The sequence below is a fragment of the Onychostruthus taczanowskii genome, unplaced genomic scaffold (genome assembly GCF_017590055.1).
Source record: "Onychostruthus taczanowskii isolate IOZ18803 unplaced genomic scaffold, ASM1759005v1 scaffold71, whole genome shotgun sequence".
In the NCBI taxonomy this organism is placed as follows: Eukaryota; Metazoa; Chordata; class Aves; order Passeriformes; family Passeridae; genus Onychostruthus; species Onychostruthus taczanowskii.
The window spans coordinates 3,198,295-3,224,939 of NW_024504898.1; the positions used below are offsets into that span (position 1 = coordinate 3,198,295).

A 26,645-nucleotide genomic window follows, 5' to 3' on the forward strand; every position below is an offset into this window, starting at 1 on the left:
GTTCTGCATCTCAACCCTAAGGTAGGTTGTAGCCTACTCAGTCAAAAACATACTAGTATTTCTTAATATGCCCTAACTTATAAGAATTTCAAAGTTATTTTATCTTAACCCCTACATTTTTACATAATTCTTCACATCATGTTAGTACATTGAACATATTATAACTTCATTAGGGCATTTCTGAGGCCTTCTTCCTACCACTTCTCCTGATCCACTACTGGCTACTCCTTTCATTGTGTCAGTATATTTCTTAATGGAGAAGAGGAATTAAAAATTTTGGTGAGGTGGATTACAACCCAGTAATTATTGATTAGATCAAGAAGGACAAAGCCCAACAGTGAATGACAGAACAACTGCAGCAATGCAGGAATTGTTACAGCAATTGAACAATAGTACAATTTCCCACCGATTTGGCTAGTTTATTTCCAGAAGGAATTTCATAGCTAGGCTGTTGACCTTGCAGTCCTCTAAAACCACATGAACAGACAAAAGCATTTTAAGCTGCTCAGCGAAGGTTTGACATGGAACGGGGATAAACAAGTTTCCCACTGCTCTCCTGATGCCCCTGCTCAGGATCTGTGTACAGGACATCCACCAGCAGTGGTTTCTCCAGCTGTGCAAAAGCAGGGATTCAGCCAGGGAGGAACACCCGGATTCTTATTTGGATGAGTAATCATTCTAGAAACAGTACAGTCTTAATCTGCACCAGGGGAAGTTCAGGTTGGACATTAGGAGGAATTTCTTCACAGAAAGGGCGATTAGATATTGAAACGGGCTGCCCAAGGCGGTGGTGCAGTCACCGTCCCGGAGGCGTTTGAGGAAAGGCTGGACACGGCACTTAGTGCCACGGTCTATGGACACGGCGGCGTTTGGTCACAGCGTGGGCTCGGTGACCTCAGAAGGCTCTTCCAACAGAACTGATTCTGTGATCAAACAGTCATTGCCAGTTACTGATCCCGGGTGATTAAGTGGATGTTTCGGAAGACACATTTCCATGGCAGGGGATGCTGAAGCAGTCGGGCTGGACCGGGGGTGCCGAAGCGCCCCGCGGACCCCGATTTCCCCTTCCCTCCGCCGCCCTCACGCCCCTGCCCGCGCCTCCGCCACGCGCATGCGCGGCGCAGGGAAGCCTCGCGAGAGGAGGGGCGGGAGGCGGCGGCCGCTCGGTCCCCTGCCCGGCCAGCGGGCCATGGCGGCGCCGCCGGCCTCGCCCGGGCCCCGCGGCCGCTTCGAGCAGGAGCAGGAGCGCGCCGTCCGCGCGCTGGTGCGCTGCGTGACCAGCCTGCCCGAGGAGGAGCTGGGCGGAGAGCGCTTCCAGGCGGCGCTCAATTTCGCCTGGTCCAACTTCAGGTCAGCGGGAGCATGGAGGGTCCCGGTGCCTGCCGCGGGGGTGTGGGACGGGGCCGCGGCCCGCCGTGCCCGCCGTGCGCCCTGGCTCGGGAAGCGCCGGGCGCCGCGTACCAGTCTCTGCCGCAGGATCAATGACTGCTACTCCGTCACGTTTGGATCTTGGTCTTTTAGGGATTTTCTCCTGCTCTGTTAGACGGTGCCTTTCAGCGTGTTCATTTAGCCGCCCAAAACTTTGTTGGAGGGAGATACATTATGGATGTGTGTAAAGAGCGAGTGAGGAGGACTCTCCCAAATTGAGATAATCCTTCTGGCTAAGAATGCTGCGCTGCTTGTGTGAAAGGTTATGTCTGCATGAAGAGAACGTGTTTGGTACTATTTGGGCTTGTCAAAAACGTGGTCTGTATTAATTTCTAATACATTGTAGCCCTTTGGACTGCCACCTAAAATGTCCTTACTCGAGTTTCACACACAGTTGTCAGTTAGCACAGTTATTGTTCCAGCCTGTTCTGCCCACTTGATTTGGACTCGATGATCCTTGTGGGTCCCTTCCTGCTCAGAATGTTCTGTGAAAGCTGTGAAACTCTTACACGATGTATTTCCAGTTACACTTACTAACTGCTCCCTCTTTGACATCGTATGCTGCTAGTAGCTAATCCATGTTTACATGTACACATACATGATTACATGTAGTGTAATCAGTGCTGCTTTACATTTTTCATGCTGGTTAAATGCTTTTTTGGGGAAGCAGTAGCATTGCATCTGTTAATGCAAACTACTAGTGGGCTCAAATAAAATTATTTTAATATGCAAATCTAACCTTCAGTTATGGTCAGCTACTTGCTTGTGTAGCTGTGCATCCCTCTTTTAGACTGAGGAGTTGTTGGGGTTTTATTTGGGTTTTTTACATGTCAGGAAAACAGAGCGGGTGATGCAAAGTGAAAAAGAAACTTTTCACAGGGAGGGTTGGGAAGAAGAAGGGTTCTTTCATGCCAGAATTGTTGTACAAGGAATGTGCATGGACCATCAGCCTGAAATTATCTAGTATTATGTTTGCAAACAGTGAGACCTTAGGTTGTAGCAGAAACTCCTTAGTTCAAGTTTGTGAAACTTGTGATTTGTATTGTTGGATTTGGTGATGTTTCTGTGCTGTAGTTCTTGGATCCACCTATTTATTTCCATGAGCACTCAAGTCCTCCTCTATTCATCTAGATTTGATTGATGTTTCTGTGCTGTAGTTCTTGGAGCCACTTATTTATTTCCATGAGCACTCAAGTCCTCTTCTATTCATGATGTTCCCAACTTGCCTAAAAAACCCCATCCTTTTCTTTTTGCATGTGTGTTAGTGCATGACTGAAGCTTTGAGTAACAGATGAAATAATTTTCACTAATAACTTCCCTGCATCTTATTTTTTCTTTTCAAGACATATTCTTGATTTGATTTTTTATTCTTTTCAGTGTGATATTCTAAATCTTCCAGTTCTTACACTTACCACCATTTTGAATTAATGATTTCCTATGTCAGCTGTGCTTTAATAAATTACAAATTTTCTTAAACCTAATGCCACCTACTTAGAGCTATATTTTATTGTGCTCTTATTCCAGATCCTTATACACAGTTGAAATCAAACTAAGGTGTCTGTAGTTAACAAAGTCTATTTTCTTTTCTTTAATATGGGCCTATCTTCATCCTGCAGTGCTGCTTACTAAAAATCCTTGTTAACTACCTTACAGTTTCACTTTCTAGTTCATTACTTTGGCATTGAGGTGATTTCATATTTTGAATTTCAGTCTATTTAGCTTAACTGTTGCTCATGATTGGGATTCAGCAGTTTTCATTTCTGTCTGTGGTCATGAGAATTTTATCACTTTCTGTCACCTATTGCTGGAAACATTGGTTTTGAGGGCGTATAGAGTGTCTTGACCTTGTCCTCAGTGTTGTCACATCTTATTCCCTGTCTTTTGATCTCTGTATCTGAAGATCCTATTCACAGCCTAATTTAGTCTCTGAAGTCCATTTTACCTTTCATGAGTTCCTTTTTTGTCCCTATACATATATATACACCTTTGTTGGTATATCTGTCTTTATTTTTGATCAGGCTCTCTTTTCACTTAGACAATTTCCCTTATCCTGTATATAAAGGAGCTTCTTTTGGGTGTAGAGGCCTTCCCATGTGGGTGTTTGTTTTGCCTATGCCTGTGATGCAGGTCCCAAATAATTTTGTGCATTTGACACCAATGCCTTTGACAACACAGTTCTTGATCTCCTTGCTCTGCTTGACTTAGCAGACAGCATATTTTAATTGCTTAGTTTGCTGGTACAGTAGTAATTTTCCATTCAGCTTAGAGTGCTGGTTAGATGTAACCTGCATTCAATTTTTTCTATTTTTCAGGCCAATTACATTTTATCCTTCTTGAGCTAAGAGATGTCAAAATTGAAGGTTTTTTATGCTTAATGCTGTTGCTGAATTAAGTGTGCATTATTAAACTAGTAATGTTGTCTTCATATATGTAAATCAGCTTTATTTTCTTCCTTACTTCAGCTTCCTTTTAAACATATTCTAATACAGATTTCTTACACAGATTTCACCGTTTTCTTGATGTGAACAGTCATAAAGTAGAGAGAACAATAGAAGGGTAAGTTTTATGTCTATATATTAATAATGCATTGGTTAGATACATGTTTTTAAAAAGCCTTCTTGATGCTATTTGTGTTATTAGAATACATGAAAAATTGGTAATTCATTCTGACCTTGGAAAAGCTGCAAGCTGGAAAAGACTAACAGAAAAATTTCTGAACTTGCCACTCCCAAGTACTGAAGAAACAAAGGTATGTACGTTGCAATTTCCTTGTTCTTTTTTTCCATCCCTCTTGCATTTACATTGACAATGGGAGCTTCAGTTATAATGTGTTGGAATTTTCAGATGACTTAGTAGTGGGCTTTAGAGTTTCTGTTCAGGTCATGGATTCCCAGAAATGAAAATTTATCTTCTCAGGGTTTCAGCACGTGGAGTTTCATGACTTTAAAGTACACGATCGCATTGCAGAGCAGGTTTTTTAGGGTCAGCATTGTACAAATGCTGCAGCTGGAGTCTAGGTGAATCTGGATTCCTCTCTGTACTAAAACAACAATCAACTGAGCATTTCTCATTCTTCGCCAATTTTTTTTTACCTTAAGTAATCCATCTGGGTGTTTTGGTTTTAGGGTTTTCAGTTGGAGTGCTCCTGTCCTGTAGCTTCCATATTGAGACTGGGTGTGTTTCACCATTGATACACTTTGTATTGAATCAGTTTGGGATATGGAGTGGATGAATATGGCAAAAGCTGTCTCAGTTTTCTTTCCAGTGTGGCAGTGTAATAATGAATTGGATCTTAAAAAGTTTCTCCTGTTGGGAGATTTAGGCTTCTGATTTAAGAGGTGGTGCTCCATGTAATGATGTTCTTTAATAGAGTAGTGTGTTCTGAGCTGCAGTTTGATTTTACTTCTCATTGAACTGACATTTATCTTTTTTTGCATGTTCCAGGTTCCTTTTAATTTGTGGGGAAAACCCAGGAGCCCTTAATAGCTTACACATATTCAGTTGCTATACTGTAGTCTCTAAATTTTGGAAAATGTACCTTTAAAAGTGCTTGTTTTGAGATTTGAATGAAATTACAACCAACCAAACCAAACACCCAAGGAATCACTTAATACTTGAATGTTCTACATTAGTTCTGTCAATGACCTACTGGTTTTCTTTGACAAAATCAGTAATGTTTGGTAGGAACATGTGATAATTCTTGTATAGTAAGTGAGTATCATGCTGCTTTATCTGGAATTTGAATTATTTTTTCTAAAATGCAACTGGAACTCGTTCCAAAACATCTTTGTGTGTTTATGAATGTGTGAAAGTGTATAAGGATTTAGACAGCACAACGTCTAGATATGAAATGGTGGCTGAAGGAATTTGTAAAGTTACAATGAGGCCAAAGAAAAATCTTCTTGTAGCAAGAAATGGTTATGCATTTGTAAACAGATTTTAGGGAATAAACAATAATACAAATCTCTGGACCATACCAGTGTTGGCACAGTATTCTAACCTGATTGAAGGCTTCAGTTTCACAACTGAAATATTAAAGATTCATCCTAAATGATTTGTGTCGATTTTCAGATCTGAGAAGATAATGTGAACATGATACTAACATGTAGTGATTTTAGCCTTTATTTGAAATAATTTGCAATGTGAAAAGGGAAGCTAAGACTTGGTTTCCTGCAGGCCCATTTCCTGTGTCCTTCCAGTTCATCCATATTTATGTGGCTGTCCATTATCCCTTGTCCTGAGGTGACTTGTAACTTTCACAGTACTTGCATCTTTTCCATATTCTCTGATTATTGGCTCAGTAAGAGGCAGCATATGCTGTGGCTGCTTTTGAAGGATTTGTATACTGATTGGCTAATTAATAGGCAGAAGAAAATGGGTAACATTAATGGCATCTTGCAGATGTTATTTTTGTAATTCAGGACTGGGGAATGGGAACTAATGGGCAGCATTCCTGCAGATAATAGGCTGACTTTGTTACTAAGCAAACTCTTTTAGAGCACTTACAGACTTGCTTTTTTCTGATGTGTTTTAAAGACGGATACACACTATTCCATACTGTCTCTTCTGTTGTGTTTGTCTGATTCGCCATCCAACACCACCTATGTGGAAAAACCAAGGGTCAAAGAAGTGGGTAAGTTTACAAGATGTTTATGTGGCTAATGAAAGATACAATCTGCAATGCAACCTGATGAGAAGGACATTTTTCCTTTTCATTTTATTATCTCCTTCACTTCACATTGCTTTATTGGTTGTCTTTATAGTTTATACATTTAAAATAGCTTGCAAGTCTTTCCTACCCCCGTTTATGTTGCATCACTTAATTAAGTTTTCCAGCCACTGAAGTACCATGGGAACTCTCTTTGACGTGTACCACTATCACAAACAAACGTTCTCCACCTGTTCAGCAGAGCTTACATGCTCAAAGGCAGACAGGGGATTTCTATCCTGAGTCTCTGTCTTGCACCTCAATATTAGATCTCTTGAAAAAGTTTTGGTGATGTAAATTTCTACATTTCCTGCGTAATCAAGGAAAGGGAGATACATTTGAAGGTTTCCAGAGGGAGATCCCAGCTGCCTGCTTTCTAAAGTAGGATTTTTTCACTCAGTGCCTGAGAATGAGGCTTGTGCTTAAGTTTGAGTGGATACCATCCCCCATTTGTTTACAGTGTTGTATGATAGACTGAAAGAAGAATATTTCAGACTAACCTAAAGAAAATCTTGCATCTTAAGATTCCTTTTTGAATGATCTCTGCACATTCCCTCGGCGGTGTTTTGAATGCACTTTCAGCCCATTCCAGGAATGTGAATATGAAGAAGTTATCTCAAACAACACTAATTACAGTTGAGTAAGCTTCACATTTAAGATATCATATGTTGTAAGTGTGATTGTTACTTTGAAAGTATGGCACATCACATCATGGATATGTGGTGTCTTTTCGGAGAGTAAGACAGTTCTTGGTTTTTGTTGTTTACAGTCTGGGATCCTTGTGCATATTTAAATTAGACATTTAGAATGTTTCCATTGAGCTAAGTGGGACTTCCTAGCCACAATGAATGGTGTGTTGCATTCTTGCATGTTTTTCCAAGATTGAAGTGTAGGGTAGTGTAACATAACATAGTTAAATGTGCTGATGGCACACTGTGTTGCGTATTTTGAGTGTATAAGCAATAAAGTTGAGAATTAGTAAGGGATATACGTGGTTGATATGTCACAATTTGTGTCATGTTGAAAGTGCATAACCTTGTTAATGGAACAGTGGTGTAACCTTAAGTGGAAGGGAATGTCTTTTGTTTTAGCTATAGACTATCAAGGTAATTTTAACCTCGGAAGTGTTTCTAGAGGAAAAGAAATTCAGTTATGTGGTACTTACTATTTTTATATTTATATTTCTCTTAGAAAAGGAAGAAGAATTTGATTGGGGAAAGTATTTGATGGAAGGAGAAGAAATTTACTTTGGTCCAGGCGTAGATACACCGGTAAGTAATTTCTTAAGGTAAAAACCCCAACTGTATAAATTGGTTTGAAGTGTGTGAGAGCCCTGATTGAGTTGTTCTAGTTTGTATGCTCTGCATGTTGATTCTTCCAGGATTCTCCAGTACTCTGCTCAATACCATGAAATAAGACAGACCCAAGCAGAATAACAGTAATACAAATACTTTTGTTTTTCACAATGTTTTGACTTAGTCTTGCAATTAAACTGTCTGCTTCTGCTGACCCTTGCTTCCAGCTAATCAGAGCTTGCTGCAGTTCTGTGATCTTTTCCAGATCTCTCATTTGCTGGTTATTAATGTTGTATATAACTTAAATCATTCTCTGTTAGACAGTTACATTAGTCCTAGTGTCCTGAATTTACTTTATAGTGTAAAAAAAATAGTTAATATTTGGCTTGAATAGGAGCTGAATATAGATGTGTCTGCTGTGTTGTACTGAAGTGTCCTGGGGTTTGTTGTACTTCATAGGATTGGTCTGGAGAAAGTGAAGAGGAAGAGGACACTCAGCCCTTGAGTAGGGAGGACTCTGGTATTCAAGTAGACAGGACACCTTTAGAAGACCAAGATCCAAATAAGAAGACAGTGCCTCATGCTTCCTGGAAAGGTTAGAATAAGCTGTAATTCTTCTGATATACATACTGAAATTTAGCAAGGTAATGCAGCTTTTTAAATTATTCTTTAGTGAGTTATTGTGTTACAGATCTATAATTGTAATATAAGATGCATGTTGCTGTTCATTACTAATGGGGTTTTTTTACAATAAAGAAACAATATGGAAAGTTTGATCTGGTTTCTGTTACTGCCAATGGAGAAGAATTCTGTTCATTCCTGTTGAAATTTACATGGATATTCCAATATAGAAGTGAAAATTTAGAGTTAGGGCAGCATGTAGTTGTATGGATATAATGTAAATTTTTAAGTATCAGAATGCTGAAACAAAACTTATTTTACAACAGAAATAGTTGCTTCATTTGCAGGTATTAAATGTTTCTGAAAAAAAAAGGTTTATTTAGTTAAAACACTAGTGGTTTTCTCTTGAATACCTTTAGGGAGTATTAAATGTAGCTGTATTCTTTTTCGTAAAATATTGTGGGGTACAGTTTACTTGGCACATGACAACTGCATAATATATATTACATAAGCAGTAGCTATATAACTGGGATTAGGTAAAGTTCTGTTGGCAATCGTATTTTAGAAAAAAAATGGTTTAGGTAATGTACTAAATGTCTAATAAAAAGGAATGTAGTGATAAAGTTGATGACGTTTGGCAGTTTATTTTTTAAGTCAACCTGTTTTTGTATATAGCATTTGAGAATTGCCTGAGACAGAAGCTCATTTTTTGAGAAAAAATTGAAAACCATGTAAATCTTCAAGCTTAAAGAATCATATATTCTGAGCTGGAAGGGACCCTCAAGGATCATAAAAGTCCAGATCCTGGTCCTGCACAGGATCACCCTCAAGAGTCACACTCTGTGCCTGAGTGTTGTCCAAATGTTTCTTGAACTCTGTCAGCCTGGTGCTGTCACCACTGCCCTGGGGAGCTGCTCCAGTGCGCAGCCACCCTCTAGGTGAAAAACCTTTTCCTAATATCCAACCTAAACATCCTCTGACACAACTTCAGGCCATTGCCTCAGGCCCTGTCACTGGTCACCAGAGAGAAGAGATCAGTGTCTGTTCCTGCACTTTCCCTCATGAGGAAACTGGACCATGGTGAGGTCTCCCCTCAGTGTCCTCCTCTCCAGGCTGAACAGACCACCTGACCGCAGCTGCTTCTCACATGGCTTCCCCTCTAGGGCTGTCACTGTGTTTGTAGCCCTCCTTTGGACACTCTGTTTTAGCTCTTTCTTATATTGTGGCACCCAAAACATGTATCCAGAATAGCTCTTTCTTATGTTTTGGCACCCAAAACATGTATCCAGATGAGGCCTCACCAGTGCTGAGCAGAGCTTATTTTTTTAGGGCTTTTGCAACATTTGGGAAATGTGGCATTTCTGTGTCAATTAGTTTGTGCACAGCAGTATTAAATTCCCAGTGCAGTAAAGTGTAAATGGTTGTAAATGGTAATTCATTTGAAAAGATCTGTGATTCTACAGCTGAGTGAATAGGCTTTTTAATAACTTTTTCCTGTGTTTTGTAAGCATTTCCTGCATAAATAAAAACACCTTGCTGCCTGTCCCATGTTTTCACAGTCGGTGAGCCTGATGCCCGCAGCTGGCTGGAGCAGCACGTAGTTCCTCAGTACTGGACAGGAAGGGCTCCTCGCTTTTCACATAGTTTGCACTTGCATTCCAACCTGGCTGCAGTCTGGTAAGAAAACAATATCACTTATATGTTCCTTCCTGGCATACAATGGTAAATATTGACTTTTTTAAGCCTCTTTACTGTTGGAAGCATAAAGATACTATAGCTATTACAATTCACTTAAGAAAAGAATTAAAGGGGTGAAAATTAATAAGATGAACAAATGAGCTACTTTTTCTATTAATATATTCTTATCCTTTTATTTAGTTTTTATTAAGTTTCTCATGTCAGAGAGGAGGATTTTATTTTTCAAAGACATGAATCTTACTGTTGAATTTTGTTTGGCTTGACCTTTATGAAAGTCTCTGAGGACCTAATATAGGTGGATTGTAAGTTGTCCTGGAAGTGAGGAGTACCCTAGTGTTTAAATTTTTAAAATGTTTTTTGTGCCTCCCTTACAAAGTTAAACATAAATTTTGTGTGGGGAAGGAACTTAAAATAGTATATTGCCATAATCTGCCATGGCCTTGGAAAGAAAATGAGAATTAAAAATAAAAGGGAGTCTGATTCCTGTCCCAAATTTTGATGTATCAGTAATGAAGTTCATTAGATTTGTCCTTGGTTTTCTTAATTTAATGAAATTTTTAATGAAGGAGTTATTTTAGTATAAGGTGGTTGTCTAGCCAGTTACGAAACACAATTTGCAATGAATGTTAGAAAATGGGTAACATGAATAAAGCAACGCTGCTGCTGCTGCTGCAGTTAATAGGAGGTGTGTGTTTTACATGTATGTATGATGTACAACTAGTATTACTTAATTGGAACTTTTTGTTTTTGTGTGATTGCATAACTTTTGCCACTGATGATACTGATGAGTAAAAATACTAAAAATGTAAATAATCATTCTAAATTCTAATATACTTTGCTAAAATATGAAAAGGTACTGAGGAAGGTTTACAAAGAATTGCATAGGATCATAATAGAAAATTCTTAGGTGGCTATGAAAGTTTCCATTTCTTAAGTAAACTTGTGAGTTAAAGAGAGAATTTTCTTACATGGGTTAGAGAAATCTGTATTTTACTTTTTAGCTTAGTATTTTTTATAGAAAGTAATGATAAGATTTCACAGCTCTGAATGGGAAATAACTGAATAATTAAAAAAAAAAACAAACCAAACCTACAACCTTCCTCCCCCTCCTGCCCCTAAAATAGTGGAAATGCAATACTTCAGGCATTTGCTACTTAATTTCTTGTCTATGTAAGATGAGATGATATTTGGGTGTTTTCCACAGTATCTTGCTTAGCAATATGAAAATAAACTGTGCTTTTTTTATATACTTAAAATGTCCCCATGCACATTGAATCTGCTCAGATGCAAGCAGAGCAAAACAAAGCCTAAAAATTATTGCTTCATTCTTACTTTCAGGTGATTCAGCTGTTATTTCAGCTATTAATTTGTTTTCATTTCCTTTTTTCCTAAGGGACCACCATTTGTACACCAGTGATCCTTTGTACGTGCCAGAAGAGAGGACACTGGTCACAGAAACTCAGGTTATACGAGAAACTCTTTGGTAAGTGCAGCATCGCAAAGCTTGCATTTTAACTTTCAGTGTTTCTCTCAAGGAGATGAGAGGTCTGTCTTGGAAGATGTCCAAAGAAGGAATTATTACTGAGCTTTTAATTTACACTGTTTCTGACAGTAAAGTTGCTGCATGTGTGTGTTAACCATTCACATTTGAGGCACCGGAACAGATTGTCCAGGGAACTTGTGGATCCCTGTCAGGTTGGGTGCAGCTCTGAGCAACCTGGTCTGGTGAGAGGGGGTCACTTCATGGCCTGAAGCCTGGAACTACATGATCTTTAAGGTCCCTTCCATTCTGTGATTCATGAAGAAGGTAGCTTGCTACTTTTTTTTTTGGCACTGATTATTCAAGTCTAATTGTTAAAAAGAACCAATTTGTTCTTATCTTATCTCTGTAGATTTATAAAACAGTGTCCAGTTTTGGAAAGCAGGCTGAGTCATTCTATAGCTGGAAATCATCTCAACTGGAAAGAAACTTTAGGAAATATTTACTTCATGCCAGTGTTTAATTGTTTTTTTCTGGCAACAACTTAAGAGTACCAATAGCATCGTACTTGATCTGTGGTCTCCTGTTACTCAAAGAAAATAAACTCTTAGGCAAGGGAGAGCTAATTCTTTTATTAATTACATTTAAGTCCATTAAGGGAGAAAATTACTACTCTTTTTGTTTCTTTTCAAGGCTACTTTCAGGAGTGAAAAAGCTTTTTATATTTCAGCTGAATGATGGAAAAGTGACTGTGCGGAATGATATTATTGTAACTCATTTAACCCATGTAAGTTGTTTTTGAATCTCAGAGGAATATGTAATTAGAAAGATGTAATTTGTGGGAATAGGAAATTAAACTGCTTGTGGAAATTTCTACAATTTTTCTCCATATTTCTACAATTGTGTTTTGTCTAAATAAGAGCGTCTGGCTTAATGCAACTGAATGGGCTGTTCCTGTATCTGGGAATGTGATGAAGCAATAGCAATTCCAGAATTTTATAATATTTTAATTCACAAAAATAATATTGTAATTCAGTTTTAGGTTTTATGAAATACAGTTTTTGTTAGATGATTCTAAAGGATTCTTTTTTATTGATTTTTAGAATTGCCTGAGATCTGTATTGGAGCAGATAGCAGCATATGGTCAAGTTGTATTTAGACTACAGAAGTTTATTGATGAAGTGATGGGACACAGCCCAGAAAACATAATGCATGGAACAGTTTCCACTCCAAAGAAGACTACTGAAGCCCCATTCAGAACCTACCAAGCTTTTATGTGGGCTTTGTATAAATATTTCATTAGCTTTAAAGAAGAACTTACTGAAATTGAAAAATGCATAATCAACAAAGGTACAGTGCAAGGGAAGTTTTACATGAGGGGGACACACAAATAATTAACATTGACAAAATTAGCATTTCTGTTGGATGTTATTTTATCTTGGTTTTTTTTTTTTTTATATTTCCAGATAAAACAGTCACACTTTCAATAGTAATAGATAAGTTGTCTCCTAGACTGGCACAGCTGAAGGTACTTCACAAGGTGTTCAGCACAGGAGTAGCAGAAGTGCCACCTGACACTAGAAATGTTGTACGAGCATCTCATCTGCTTAATACCCTCTACAAAGCTATTCTTGAATATGACAGTGTTGGAGAGGCATCTGAGCAAACGGTAGGGGAAGTAATTCCTTCCTTAATACAACAACACACTAGAAATAAAGAAGTTAGTTACTAGATTTAGTAACTAATGCATTGTTGTTTTTTGACATGAGTTCACTCAACCTGGATGAGAATGGATTTATGAGAGGATCAAGAGCAGTGTTTCTTGAGGGCCAAGGGGAAGGACTTCTGGAAAATCAGAGGCCGGGAAGCTGTTTTGAAAGAGGGAACTTTGGAATAGCTTTCCCTCCTATTTCTACAACTGCATAATTCAGTTAATGCTGAAATGTGGGGGTTTGGATTTTTACAGTAACTTGATTATAATATTGAAAAAATAGTTGATGTCATTATATCCTTTTGTTTTCTTGATTTCAGTGTTATGAAACCACAGAATGTTTTATGACTATCCCTTACTGTTTCAGAAATGTTAGAGTGAAAAAATGCTGTTTGGATTTGTGCTGACAAGAATAACAAGGGTAGCCATGAACAATACAAGCTTCCATTAAAAAAAAAGCTGCAATTTTTATTTTAACATTTTATCTTTAAAATCCTTAAGTGTAGTTATGTGTATGTTAGAAACTGATTGCACAATTAAGAGGTTAGACTTTGCCATATTGCTTTCAATGTTTGGTATAAAAACACTCAGGCGTTTTTTTTCCCCTTTTTTCTTTGAATTTAGGTATCCCTTTTGTTTTCTCTCTGGGTTGAAACTGTGAGGCCATACTTACAGACAGTGGATGAGTGGATAGTCCATGGTAATTTGTTTGATCCTGCAAAGGAATTTATTATTCAGAGGTAGGGATGCTCGATACTAGACATACATAATGCTGTGCAAGTAAACCTGTTGTAGAACCTAGAGTAAAGGGTAACAGTAAAAGTTGGTTTTCACATTTGCTATTTTGCTTAAGAAATAATTTCTTATTCATACTTAATCATAACTTGTCTCAAACTTCCCATTGGGGAAATTACATAGATACGGATCTCTACCACATATTGTTGTAGAGTAGAACTCAGTTACTTTGGTTTTTTTCCCTCTATAGTAAATAATGAGCAGGCTGACTTGAGTATACTGACTTTTTTTAAAAGCAGTTAACCATTTTTCAAACCCAGGACGTTTGCAAAAGTTACAAAATTTACTTTTAAATTCTTCTATTGATCTTAAGTTGCTATGGATCAAATGCTATTTGGAATTAAAATGCTCGCTGCTTCTGACTTGTAGTAAAGTTAATATGGTGTCTTGATTACATGTGCATACCCTAAACATTACTTGAGCTGTTCATTTTTGTTCTGTTGCTATGCTACATTTTGTTGGTCCCTTTTTTTGAGAGCCTGGAGTGGAAAGTGAATATAGAAATTTAAGTTCTGTCTTGTAATTACAAATGCATTTTTCCCTATCTGCCAAACTTAATTGGACCTGTGTCTGTTAACACGTATTGAGGGGAGTATGAAGTAAGACAACAGCTCTAGCAGCACTATTGTAATAATTCCTTGGTAGCAGAGATCCTTAGCATCCTTATTGTATCCTATTTTTGTGGTTCTATAGTTGTGTTTTCAGTGCTGATCTTAAGCTGCATTTATGCTTAGCTTTAATAACCTAATTTTAATTGTCTAATTCAGGTTTTTCCATCTGACTTCAAAAACCCAACTGAGTATCTGATGTAAACAACAAAAGAATCCAAAGTGACCTACAAATTGAGTTTCACCTACTCTATAATTTATCAGCTTTCCTGGTAGTAGTTACTTCAGTTTGAGGTTTTAAATAAGTCTGCAAGTCAGTCGCTCATCATTTTGACACTAAGGATGCATGCCACTTTGAATAGTTAACATCCTGGACAAATTTAATTATAATTGCTCTATTTGACTTGCTGTTGGGGTTTATTTGGTTGTTTTATCTCCCATGAGCTATTTATCCATGAGTTGTTTATCCTTTTCCTAGACAGTTTGCAAATAGGGATGAGCTGATTTTATACAGTTTTGAAAATGCTTCATGACTTTTCTAAGAGAAAGGCAAAACACAGAACAAAGAGGATACACATCCTCTAGTAATGAAGTTTCCTTTTGGAAAGGAAAATACTCAAGAGCTTTTTATTTCTTTGCAGAAACAAGAACGTTCCAGTTAATCACAGAGATTTTTGGTATGCTACCTACACATTATATAGTGTGTCAGAAAAGACAGAGAATGAAGAGAAGATGAGTGATAATGCCAGTGCCAGTTCTGGCAGTGATCAGGCCCCTTCAAGCAGACAGCACACAATGGTGTCTTTTCTGAAACCTGTGCTAAAGCAAATTATCATGGCTGGAAAATCCATGCAGCTGTTGAAGAACCTTCAATGCAAAGACGGTTCTCCACAGCAGACTGCATCAAGAGGTGAGATGTCAGTTTGAACACCACTGTGCCTTAGGCTGTCTAACAGTATGGGTGTATTTTTGGTAATGGGCTTCCCCTGGCTTTACAATGACATAACACTCTGTGGATGCCAGTATTGTGGCTGGTATCTTCAGTTCTGATGGAAAACACTCTTCTAATGCAAACAAGTGAAAAGAGCAAAGTGAATAAAGTTGAGAGTTCCATGTTCTTTTTGTTGCTTTAAATTTTTCTCAGACTTGTGCTTACAAAACAATTTTTTTTTGTTATGAGATAAAACCAGCTTGTATGTTCTAACAGTAAAATTGGTGGTTTTTTGTAAATAATTGTTTTCCATTACTTGGTGGTTAAGTAATCTAAGATAGCATGCAATTTTTTTTTTAAAGCTTACTCATAAGTAGATCAAAGATGTTAGGATATCTAGGATATTTGTCTTGATTGTAAAACATAATACAACATTGTAACTAATGTTGGGTTTGGGGTTTTTTTGCTTTTTTTCTTTAAGGAAACAAAATTAATTTTTTCATTTTGCTGCTTCTTCATGTTTAAAAGTAGAGATAGTTTATTTATTTTGGAGACTTACTTCAGTAAATACTGAAAGATTATCAAGTGCTAAAAATTAATTTTTTTTTTCTGAATAGCGCTCTAAATGTAGCATTTGAAACATTAGCTTGTGAGTGTTGGACTGGAGTTCTTTTAGTTCAGATGCTGTTTTGTCTAATGTGCTGCCCAATTCAGATGCTGAACGGAAGAGTTTGTATACGCTGTTCCTGGAATCAGTGCAGTCTCGCTTGCGGCACGGGGAGGAGTCTGTTCCAGACATTATTACAGAACAGCAGGCCACAAAGCAGAGCCTGATAAAGATGCAGTCCATAGCAGAAAGACACTTGGAGCTGGATGATGTCCATGACCCACTGCTGGCTATTAATTTTGCCAGGTAAATGAAAGATCTTCCTGCTGTGTTGTTGAAAGCAATATTCAGCCTGGTGACATTTGTTAGATCGCATTTTCATTGCTGCTGCTGCTGCTGAAAACAAGCAAGTTCAGAATAAAGGCGAGCACCAGCAATCAGCGACAGAAGCTAAATAGACACTCTGCTTGTGCAGGGTTAAAGAAAAACAATTAAAATCAGTGAAGAATGTGCTACTTGCAATTGGTAGCATAGAAAATTGGAGTAGTCTTTATCATAGCAGGCTTTTAGCATATAAGTAGTTTAATAGTGAATGCCATTGTAAAATCTGAACTTTTCAATGAGTTTCCTTGGTTTTTGTACACAGTGTCGTTGGTTTGCACCACATATATTCTTAGAAGACTGCAGCTTCAGTTTTGCTGTGCTTAAATAATTTAACTGTAAAAGCCTTCCAAAATTCATGTTACTTGCATAAAAATTCTTCATTCTTCATGTTGTGAAGGAAGCGAGGGAAGTCCTATAGAGAGCATATAAATGTGTTGGAAATTAGCAGGAAGGATAAACTCTGAAATCTTATTATGTGATTACAAATAACAAAATAGCTATTTATGTTTTCACTAAATACTAACGGTGTATTTACATGTTTAAAAACTTACTTCAAAAAAGGAGGAACTTGTGTTACAGAAATCATAGATAGGACTTGACTTCCCTTGTTTATAGGGACTATTGTAGTTGTCAAAATTTCTACATGAATTCAATATCTAGCTCATTCAGTCTATCCAGGCAATAGCTATGAGCCGGACTTCCTCTTACAGTGGTTACAACTGGCAACTAGCTTTTTACAAAGTATTGCAATAATTTGATGCTTTCTTTGTAAAAACAATTAAACTTACCAAATGTGTAACACAAACACTTTCTTCCCATCATAAAATATTATAGATGTTTTTCAGGAGTTATGTGATTGTAGAATGTTGTCTTCTGTGGTACTCTCATGTCTGGTGATACACAAACAGTATGATGGATCACTCTATAGGCTGGATACATGCTCTGCTAATAATCAGCTTTTATTACCCATGCACCATGTATTTCAGAGCAGAGGACCCAATTGATTAAAATCCTTGAAGGTGTGACATTTGTTTTATACCTTGTGTGAATAATGAGCCTTCTTCCCTAAGTATCTTGTTTTATTTTGAAGATTGTATTTGGAACAGAGTGACTTTCATGAGAAGTTTACTGGTGGGGATGTCTGTGTGGATAGATCCTCAGAATCTGTGACCTGCCAGACTTTCGAACTGACACTGAGGTCTTGTCTTTATCCTCACATAGACAAGCAGTACTTGGAATGCTGTGGTAATTTGATGCAAACTTTAAAGAAGGATTATAGGTAAGAAAGTAAATTTCTTTTTCCTTAACTTCGTTTTTTTATTACCAGTGGTATATCATCACTAAAAGAAGCAATTCTGTGTTGTGTTTCTACTCCAGTTTCATAAAGAGCTATAAAGTCATTAATTAGAAAAGATATTATACCTGACATGATAGACTCTTGGGTGAAAAGTTGGTCTAGGTTGAATCGAAGCAAAGCTGTCATTTGTCATCAGTGGATGTTTGGTGGGGATATTATTTCCAACAGTATTTCTTAGTAGTGTTGTCATTTTAAATTCAATTTAGGGAGAGGGACAGGATTTCCAAATTGCTATTTCTGAGAATTACCTAGCCTCTAAGATAGCTTCCAGTGAAGTTAGTGGAGCTGTTAAAGCTTACAGGAAAAAATGCCTCGGTTAAACAAAGGATTCACTGTAGACTTTGTTGTGTTTGTATTCAGTACTGAGTTTTTGCTGTGAAGAGTTTTAAAGATTTTTGTTTCTGTAACAGTTGTGTTTTGCATTCACTTGTATGATGAGACTCAGGAAGTATTACATGTTTCTCCCATTCAGGCTTGTAGAATATTTGCAGGCAATGAGAAATTTTTTCTTACTTGAAGCTGGAGATACCATGTATGACTTCTATACATCTATTTTTGACAAAATTAGAGAAAAGGAAACTTGGCAGAACGTTGCTTTCTTAAACGTTCACCTACAAGAAGCAGTTGGACAACGATATCCTGAGGACAGTGCAAGGTAAAGTGCAAAACATGCTTTAGTTACATTTCTTTCACACTTAGCTGTATTAATGTACTTAACTTGCATAGCACAATACTAATTATTGTGTACTCATTAAAATAATGTGTTTTAATGAAGTTTTGAGCTGTTTTCCTCTTTTCTACCCAAGTCCTCCAGACTAAATCAGACAGTTAATGGTTAGCAGTGACAAATAGAAATTTGTGAAACTAATTACTCATCTAAAACAGATTCTCACCAATTGCATCACTTGTTTCCTTGCATAGGTTGTCAATATCATTTGAAAGTGTTGATACAGCAAAGAAGAAACTCCCTGTCCACACCTTAGATGGTTTGACATTGAGTTACAAGGTAGAGTTAAAATGGCTGCAGTTCTTACAGATTTGAAATGTTGTATGAAAGTGACTTACATTTTCTATCTTTATTATCCTCTCCTCCTTCTAGGTTCCTTGGCCTGTGGATATAGTTATAAGCTTAGAATGCCAAAAAATTTACAATCAAGTTTTTCTGCTCTTACTGCAAATAAAGTGGGCCAAGTATAGTCTAGATGTTCTACGATTCGATGGTAAGATACTCCTTCAATGAAAGATACTCTGTTTTGTGGTCTAAGGATATGATTAGTCTTCTGCTTTCTGCAGTAAGTAGTATAAACTAGTTAGAATTTTGATTCATTCTATAAAATAATAATCTCTGCTAGTGTCACAAATTATGTGTATTAGGCTGGGCATGTTTTTGACTTCTTTCCAGCCTCAGGGGCAGCTCCATTCATGCATTCCCTTTGTCCCTTTGATTCAAGTCTAGTTAGTTATATGGGAAACTTTCTACTTCATTCTACAGACTTTGCTGTTGAAAGAAAGTCTGTCTGCCACACCCTAATGTTTATGTATAGTCTTTTTATGAGTAATACCTTGCAGACAAGTTAAAAAAACAAGACAAAAAAAATACTTTATTTGAAATTGAAAAACAGTAAACTGTTGGGGGATTATAGAAAGATTTTTTAGTATTTTCTTCACCAAGTTAATGTTTATACTTCTCCTGTCCCATGTAAAGTGAATATAGACTTCATGTTTTAGAAAAATAAATAAATTAGGAAGTTGATGGGATCACCTATATTTTGAACATCAGCTAAGTAAATATCTTCCTAAAAGTATGTGGTTTTTTTACTGTTTAAACTGTATGGGTATGACTTTTTGTTTAAGTCTTTTCCCAAAAAGCGCAACACTCTTGCTTTCTTTTTTTTTTTTTTTTTTAAAGAATTATTCTCTGCTGCAGAAAACTCACAGGTTAAGGAAGGAACTTCATTAGAACAAGGAACACTTCCTGTATTTGGACCACAGAAAGAAAGTATAAAACAACAAATACATCGCATGTTCCTCTTAAGAGTGAAACTTATGCATTTTGTCAACAGCCTGCACAACTACATCATGACTAGGGTTTGTCTTATATCACAATTTCATTTATATTAGGAGCTTGTAACTGGGGATGAAGTATTCATTTTCCTTTAAAACCTAAAAAACCCTCTCAAACAAAAAGCAAAATGTGAATATAATGTCCTTTCTGCATGTGTTTCAGTTTCAACTTGGCCATGTAAAATCAGTAATTCTAAAAATGCTTTAGAAGTTCTACATGCATATGATTGATCTTTGGGTGTTACTGATTCTTTCATCTGTTTCTCCCAGTTATAGATGACTTAAGGACAGTAATGTAAGATGGGGTTTCTGTAAGTTGTAACTTAAGGGCTGTACTGCTTATAAAAGCGTTAGAACAGATATTTTAGTTGGATGGATTCCTCTCAAAAATCTCTAGTACACAGTGTATACATGACTTTCCAAACACAAAGGCAATGCCTGTAGATACATATCTGCTCTATTATTGCCTTTCTTGCTTTTAATAAAACCAGTATATGCTCCAGTTCAGCTCTCTCAGTATAGTCATTGTGTCTCTGTGTAGTGGCAATATATCTATTTCTGTGAGGAATGTTGCTGTGTAGGTCTGAGAAGAGCTTGAAATTTTTGCTATTGGTGGTAATTTGGAGGCTAATCCTAAAATTTGAGAGGGAAGAGCAAATGAATCATGCAATTTCAGGCTCTTAAATATATTGGAAGAGAGTCACAATCACTTGTGTACAGCATTGAATTTAACAACTTTGGTCTTCTTTTTAAGATTCTCCACAGTACAGGCTTGGAGTTTCAGCATCAGGTAGAAGAAGCCAAAGACTTAGATCAATTGATAAAGATTCATTACAGATATCTATCTACGATTCATGATCGCTGCTTACTGAGAGAAAAGGTGGGTGAAAAATTAGTATATTTGATGTATTGAGTTAACAGGACAAGAAGGTAGTTGTGTATTAATTATGCAGTCTGTTTTGTAGCATGTATACTAACTAATGTATTGGTACTCTTGAGGAAGTGATAGCTTTTCACACTGAGATCCAGTTTCCCTTGCTATTCTCAGCTCAGTTCTATCAAGGAAAGAGGATAAAATTGAATTCTTTATATCAGGTACTGCACGACTTATTTGTTTCTCGAAGATGGGAGGTTTTGGACTAACTGAGGTTGTTAATGTTAAGAGGATTATACATAGTGGTATGGCAGGAAATGGAGGTACCTGGATAGCTTTGTCACCTTTTATCCCACACACTGTCTGTGCAAAGCCCACATCCAAGTAGTCAGCTGGGAAATGAATTGGAAAACAAATAAAAACATCTTCACTTTGGAAGAATTACATTGTACTTTGGAGATTGCTTTTACAAGTCAGATTAAATGGCACATGAAGCCTTTGTATTGCAGTGTAATAATGAAAATTATTATGTTTAACAAAGAATTTCTGACTTCTTGTGTTTTAATTATTTTAGGTGAGCTTTGTGAAGGAAGCTATAATGAAAGTGTTAAATTTAGTACTGATGTTTGCAGACCGTTGGCAAGCTGGTTTAGGGGCTTGGAAGTAAGTACACATACCTAAAATTCTACATGGTCATAATTTTGCAGCTCTGAGTATGATTTTGTGCCCAGAACTGCATGTCCAGATGAGGCTGCACCAATGCTGAATACAGTGGGACAGTCACCTCCTTTGTCCATCTGGCTGTGCTGTGCTGTGCTTGATGCACCCCAGGATGGCGTTTGCCCTCCTGGCTGCCTGGGCATCCTCCCTGCTCACTCCTCTTGAGTTCTTGTTGACCAGCACCCTCAGATCACTTTTTGCAGCCAGTTCTTTCCCCATTTATACTTCTATTGGTGCAGCCTGCTGCTTGAAGGATGAATGATACTGGGCAAGTCTCCAAGGCTTTGTCAAACACTCAGAAGTTGATGTATGGTCCTGAAGCCAGCTGGTGTGGACTGGATTACTTCATATTTTTCAGGACTAATTTTCTTTGGCACAGATGCTACCTAAAACTTAGATCCCACTCTCCTGTGACATTAGGAAGTTGCTATTTTTGGCGTGTTTTTCTCATTCAGAGTGTCAGAAATAATTTGTGAATGCTGTTGATAAAGACTGAAACTCAGGCCATGTGCTTGCATGCTCCTGGCATGAAAAACATGGCAGGAAGAAGTCATAGCTGCTGTCATCTGTATCTTCTTGGGAGAGGGGAAAAAGGAAAGGAGTGACTGTTGTGAACTATGTCTTCTCCCTTGACTAGTGAGTGCTGGCTGACAGAATCCAGAGTGGAATTCAAGAGTGCTGGATAGTAAAGCAGTGTGGGTGTCCCTGTTTCACTGACTGTGTAGGTCCCCAATGACCTCCAAAGCAGTAAGGACCAGGAGAGGCTCTCTTGCTTACAAACCTATGTAGGAATGATAGGTGTAGTTAGAATCACACAGCTTCTCCAAGTCACTACAGAGATTTCTAAAGTGTTGACAAAATTATTAATGCCCCTTTGATGTTGCTCAGATGCTCCTGTCAAAATTAAGTTCAAGGTAGAATTCTATGTAAAGAGTACTTTTGTCATTTTCTGTGAAATTTGGTCATATTTTGAAGGTAACATAGGGGCTGGTCTGTTAAGCATTCCTCTGTTAAACTGTTTTTTAGGATGGAATCCATAGAGAAGATGGAATCTGATTTTAAAAACTGTCACATGTTTCTTGTAACTGTTCTTAACAAAGCTGTCTGTCGAGGCTCTTTTCCCCATTGTAAGTACATGAGGCTTTTCACATACCTGCACTTATGCAAGTTTGCTAGAAATGTGTTTGTGTTTTAATCTGTTGTAATGTTTGTTGGCACATTTTAAATAATCTCATTTTGTGAATTATGCACAGAGGGACACCAAGACTTAACCTCTTACTAAGTTAATTATTTTTTTAGAGTATTTGTGCCAAGCTTTTCCATGACAGCTGTCTTCAGTTTATCTGTTTACTTGATGAGGGGAAGGTGTGTAGCCAAGCAAGTGACAAGCAGTTTTCTAAACTAATGACACTAAGTTCTGGTGGCATAGAAGAGCATTCTTTTTGTTGATATTGGGAATGACAGCTGTGATATATCTTGAGCAGATAGGATTTTAGTGTTATGGTGCCTCAGCTGCAACTGCACTGGGCTCTTGGCTCTGCCCATCTGTTGTAAGTTATTTCCTTGGCAGTAGAAACAGCAGAGGATGACATATCTATGCTTCTACTTACAACCTGGTATGAGCTTAAATTGTTAATCAGTGTCAGTTTGAGTTAGGGGGAAAACTGCTCAGTGAGGTTGTGGGGCATCAGGGTTGGCTGGGATGCAGATGGGTGTTCTCACAGGTTTCTACCCCACCTGTAGATGTGCCTCGGGGACATGACTTAGTGGTGGACTGGGCAGTCTTAGGTTAATGTTTGGACTTGATTATTTTAAAGATCTTTCCCAACCTAAAACCTGTGTTTAAAACAGGCAATATTTGCCGTCACTGCTACTCACATCTACAAGAGCTTGTCTGCAGAACCATCCTTGAGAATGGTTTGGTGTATATAAACCTCCACAACTTTTATGTACAAAAGTATTTCAAACAAAGGAGCTAATTTCTTACCAGTTGTTACCACTGAAATAACTAGTGGGTAGCTGATGATGAATGTGGTGAAATACTATCTAAGCTGTCAGAGACTTATAAAATGTCTTACTGTCCTGAAGTGCTAAAGTATTACAATTTAAAAAGTAAACCTGTATCCTCTTAAAGGACAGAATTGAATTTTGCAATAAATCTTTGCAGAGTGCTGCGAATGCAAATATTAACTATGTTTTTATGGTTTGTTTCACAGTGGAATCTTTAGCTTTGTCACTGATGGCTGGCATGGAACAAAGTTAACACCCACTTCCACTGAATTAAGGGAGAACTGGTAGCAGGATTTATGTTGAAATTCCTGTGTTAAAGAACCGTAAGCATTTTGCACTCCAGTTTAAAATGTATATAGCTAAATGTTGCCAGTGTTTTGGAGCTGTGTAAAATAGTTTAAATGTAAATAATGTACAGGTATTTAAGTGTATTGATTGTGGCAGTGTTTGTATAGGCTTCAACATCAAAAAACATGTATAGTGTAAAATTCATTCCATGTAAGCAATCTTACTTGAAAATGTGTTAAATATATTTCATGCTGAAAAAAGGAATTTTTTTTCTTTTATTATGAGTAATTGATGGTTTACTTTTTACATTAATTTTTCAGCTGTGGATAGGTCACAGGGCAGTGCGGAGTGGTGTGACTCAAATCTTGGTGTTTAGTAGGTTGGTTGAGTTAATTTTTGGCCTTTTTTTCTTTTGCAAAAAGGCTGAGAAGCATTCACCTTCTTTGCTTAGTGGTTCTTAAGGAATCTTTAAAGAAGACTGTTACAAGAAGCTGATGTAAAAAAAGACAAGATTAATTGATCAAAATGGATTATAGCGGAACATAAAACACCAGTATTTTTTATGTTAAATGTTCAAATGCTTGCTAAGTTTAGTGGTAACTCTGGTCACTTTAAGTAGGATTAAGATGAAAGTGTGTAATGTATTAGTTTTAATGATTGGATTGTTGAGATGTTTCAAAGGTGGTCAGATATGATTTGACCTTTATTCTTCTTCTAAGCCTTTTGCAAGCAAATGTTTACATCTACTAGCTAGTCTCCTGTATAGCAGTAGATTGTGATACAGAAGCAGCCTACATTTCTGGACAAGTAAATGTGGAACTTGTTCTGCATGAAATGATTTGCCCTGTCTCCTCCCCTTTAAAGTTTCTCTGGAATTATGGCATCAGTACACTTGCATTAAAAAAAGATAAAGGCAATCATAGCTATTTACCTAAGGATTTTTTTAATAAATAAAAGATTTGATAATTAGAATTCCACTGTTGTGTGTGTTTCTGCTGAAATTCAGTTGTAGCTTAAAACTGGAGAAGTGTTTCTTTAAGGTAAATGAAGTATGTTACTACTGAGACTATGTGGCTCATTGTAAAACTATTTTTTCAGCTGTAAACTAATAATTATTTTATATGAAAGTGAATATTTGTGTTTGTGTTTGAACAGATCTCAAGGTTCTTCCAGGTTATAGTTATGAAATGTTTTGAGGAAAAGAATGCTTTTTTTTCAAGTATACCACCGAGGAAGTTTTTGTTGTCCTGTAACATGTCTTTTGTTTGACTGAGTGGAGGTTTTGCTTTAGAGAACAGTATGTATGTATTGTCCTTCGCTACCACATGACACACTTTTCCAAGTGGATGTTTTTTGTGGTAGGTGGACACCTATTAACAAAAGCAATTTGTACTTCTAGTTTACCATGACTCGTTCTCATTTAAGATTCCAGATTATTTATTTATTGCTAGCAGAGACAGTGCATTGTTTAGTAACTTTCTTACTCAGAGTAAAATTGAGTAGCATCCTGAGAGTTTTAAAAGACATGCTTGTGTTTGGAAGTTCAGCACTTCTGTGCACTGGTTCATTACTTTTTGAGTATGTCTTGTACTCTGTGCTTTTGAACTATCTAATGTGGTTCCTTTATTTCTGCTTTCTATACAGTGACTACCTTCAGTGAAATTCCTACTTTTCATAGCCTTACCTTGGATAATATTAGCTAGATGTGGGAGAAAAAAATCCTTCAATCTTTCATGTGGTTGAAACAATAATTCCTAATAAATCTCTTTGCCAATTTTACTTATTTTATGTGAATGACCATGTGTAAGTGAAAGATTTTGCTGTTTCACCCAATGGAATTAATGTTGCATTCTGCAGGGAGACTTCTCTGCACTTTGTAGACAACTAATGCCTGCATGCTGTTTATTCAGCCAGCTTCCAAGATTTTCTCATTTCTCATCACAAAAACACAGTGGAAAATCTGGCTCTGGAAACGTTTACTGATTCTAGTCATGGACATCCTCAGTGTTTAACTTTCTGTGTGTCAGCAGTACTTGGCTGACAAATTCCCTTCAATGAGTCAAACTTATGGCATTCCTTTTTCTTCAGAGCCACAGAAAAAAAATAAAGTCCTGTCTTGTAGTGTGCATGCCCTGTGATGCCACCAGGACCTTTCCGTCAGTCCTCTGGCAGTTGTTAAAATGGTGTTTTACCTGTTTGGAGAAAAAAAGGGGTTTATGTGAGATACGGGATATTTTAGTTATATATTTACTCAGATTTCCTTGTAACATTTTCTGTTTTCTTTACAGAACAGTGTTGTTTCTTGGATTCTGTCCTGAATGCATTCCTTCTGGATGTTTTTTTGACCTTGTTTTCAAATTCCTGTTTTTGTCAGTTATTTCTGAATTGATTTGAATCTTAACTTTTGGATACTTTTCCTCTTTGTTGGAGGAGACACAACATTTGAATATGCTTTACTTGTTCTTCTGGAATTTCAAGTAAGCAATTTTGGAGACGTTAGGAAAGGTGTAATCTATTCCATGTGTGTATAGATTCAAAAGACTTGTGTCATAGTCTATTGTTTTGTGAATTGTCAAGTTTAGCTAAAGGAAAACATAAAACAGTCAGTAAAGCATGTAGAAACAGAACTTTCTAAGCTTCTAAGGGGGTATAAAATTCTTTGGAAAGAACACACTCTTTTATTGGATGCTGTCACAATTTAATTTCTACTTTTATTTGTTCTCATTAACTTCTGGATGCAGTTTTATCAAAGTTGCAGCATAGAAGCCCTTTTTGACTTGTTACTTTTCTTCTCCACTGTTTTTTCCTGTGGGCTTCTATTATCTCTAGGCCACATTTTAGCACTGCTTTAGTAGATTCTCCAGTGCTTTCTTTGCTGTTTAGTTTTAATAACTCCTAATTAACCACTAGGACCTTGAGGACCTTTGGTTGTGTCAAACTCTTGATATAAAAAAAGTTAGCAACCAGTCATTGATCAGATGGTTTCCATGGGAGCATGGATTAAAGATAGCAATGCTGTATTACAGGCTGATTAAAAATATAAAAAAATCCCTGTGATGTGCTTTC

At 37.2% G+C, this 26,645-nt stretch overlaps 1 protein-coding gene across 4 annotated transcripts; it reads left to right on the forward strand.

Moving 5' to 3' along the window:
• Positions 1-1,160: 1,160 nt before the first annotated feature.
• TUBGCP5 (tubulin gamma complex associated protein 5) lies at positions 1,161-25,360 on the forward strand. 4 transcript variants are annotated; one of them, XR_005953957.1, is made up of 25 exons: positions 1,161-1,350; positions 3,931-3,984; positions 4,069-4,177; positions 5,965-6,061; positions 6,661-6,771; positions 7,328-7,407; positions 7,891-8,026; positions 9,612-9,729; positions 11,144-11,233; positions 11,924-12,017; positions 12,334-12,580; positions 12,697-12,899; positions 13,566-13,681; positions 14,986-15,254; positions 15,990-16,188; positions 17,357-17,545; positions 18,096-18,278; positions 18,545-18,629; positions 18,723-18,843; positions 19,533-19,711; positions 20,442-20,567; positions 21,136-21,224; positions 22,308-22,408; positions 23,498-23,614; positions 25,224-25,360. XR_005953957.1 is itself a non-coding variant. In XM_041422143.1 (25 exons), the coding sequence occupies exons 2-25, from the start codon at positions 1,668-1,670 to the stop codon at positions 23,542-23,544; spliced, it is 3,066 nt and encodes a 1,021-aa protein (XP_041278077.1). In that variant the 5' UTR covers positions 1,254-1,350; positions 1,522-1,667; the 3' UTR covers positions 23,545-24,553. The 4 variants fall into 4 exon arrangements, 3 of the variants coding, with proteins under 3 accessions (XP_041278075.1, XP_041278076.1, XP_041278077.1); XM_041422143.1 differs by lacking the exon at positions 25,224-25,360 and adding an exon at positions 1,522-1,690 and having other exon boundaries at positions 1,254-1,350; positions 23,498-24,553; XM_041422141.1 differs by lacking the exon at positions 25,224-25,360 and having other exon boundaries at positions 23,498-24,553.
• Positions 25,361-26,645: the final 1,285 nt, after the last annotated feature.

Bases quoted from the DNA above. Each gene is read 5' to 3' on its own strand.
- TUBGCP5 (XM_041422141.1), top strand. From the start codon at position 1,190: ATGGCGGCGCCGCCGGCCTCGCCCGGGCCCCGCGGCCGCTTCGAGCAG. The intron at 9,730-11,143 runs GTAAGAAAACAA...TTTTTTCCTAAG, and splicing joins TCCAACCTGGCTGCAGTCTG to GGACCACCATTTGTACACCA. The intron at 16,189-17,356 runs GTAAATGAAAGA...TTTATTTTGAAG, and splicing joins CTGGCTATTAATTTTGCCAG to ATTGTATTTGGAACAGAGTG.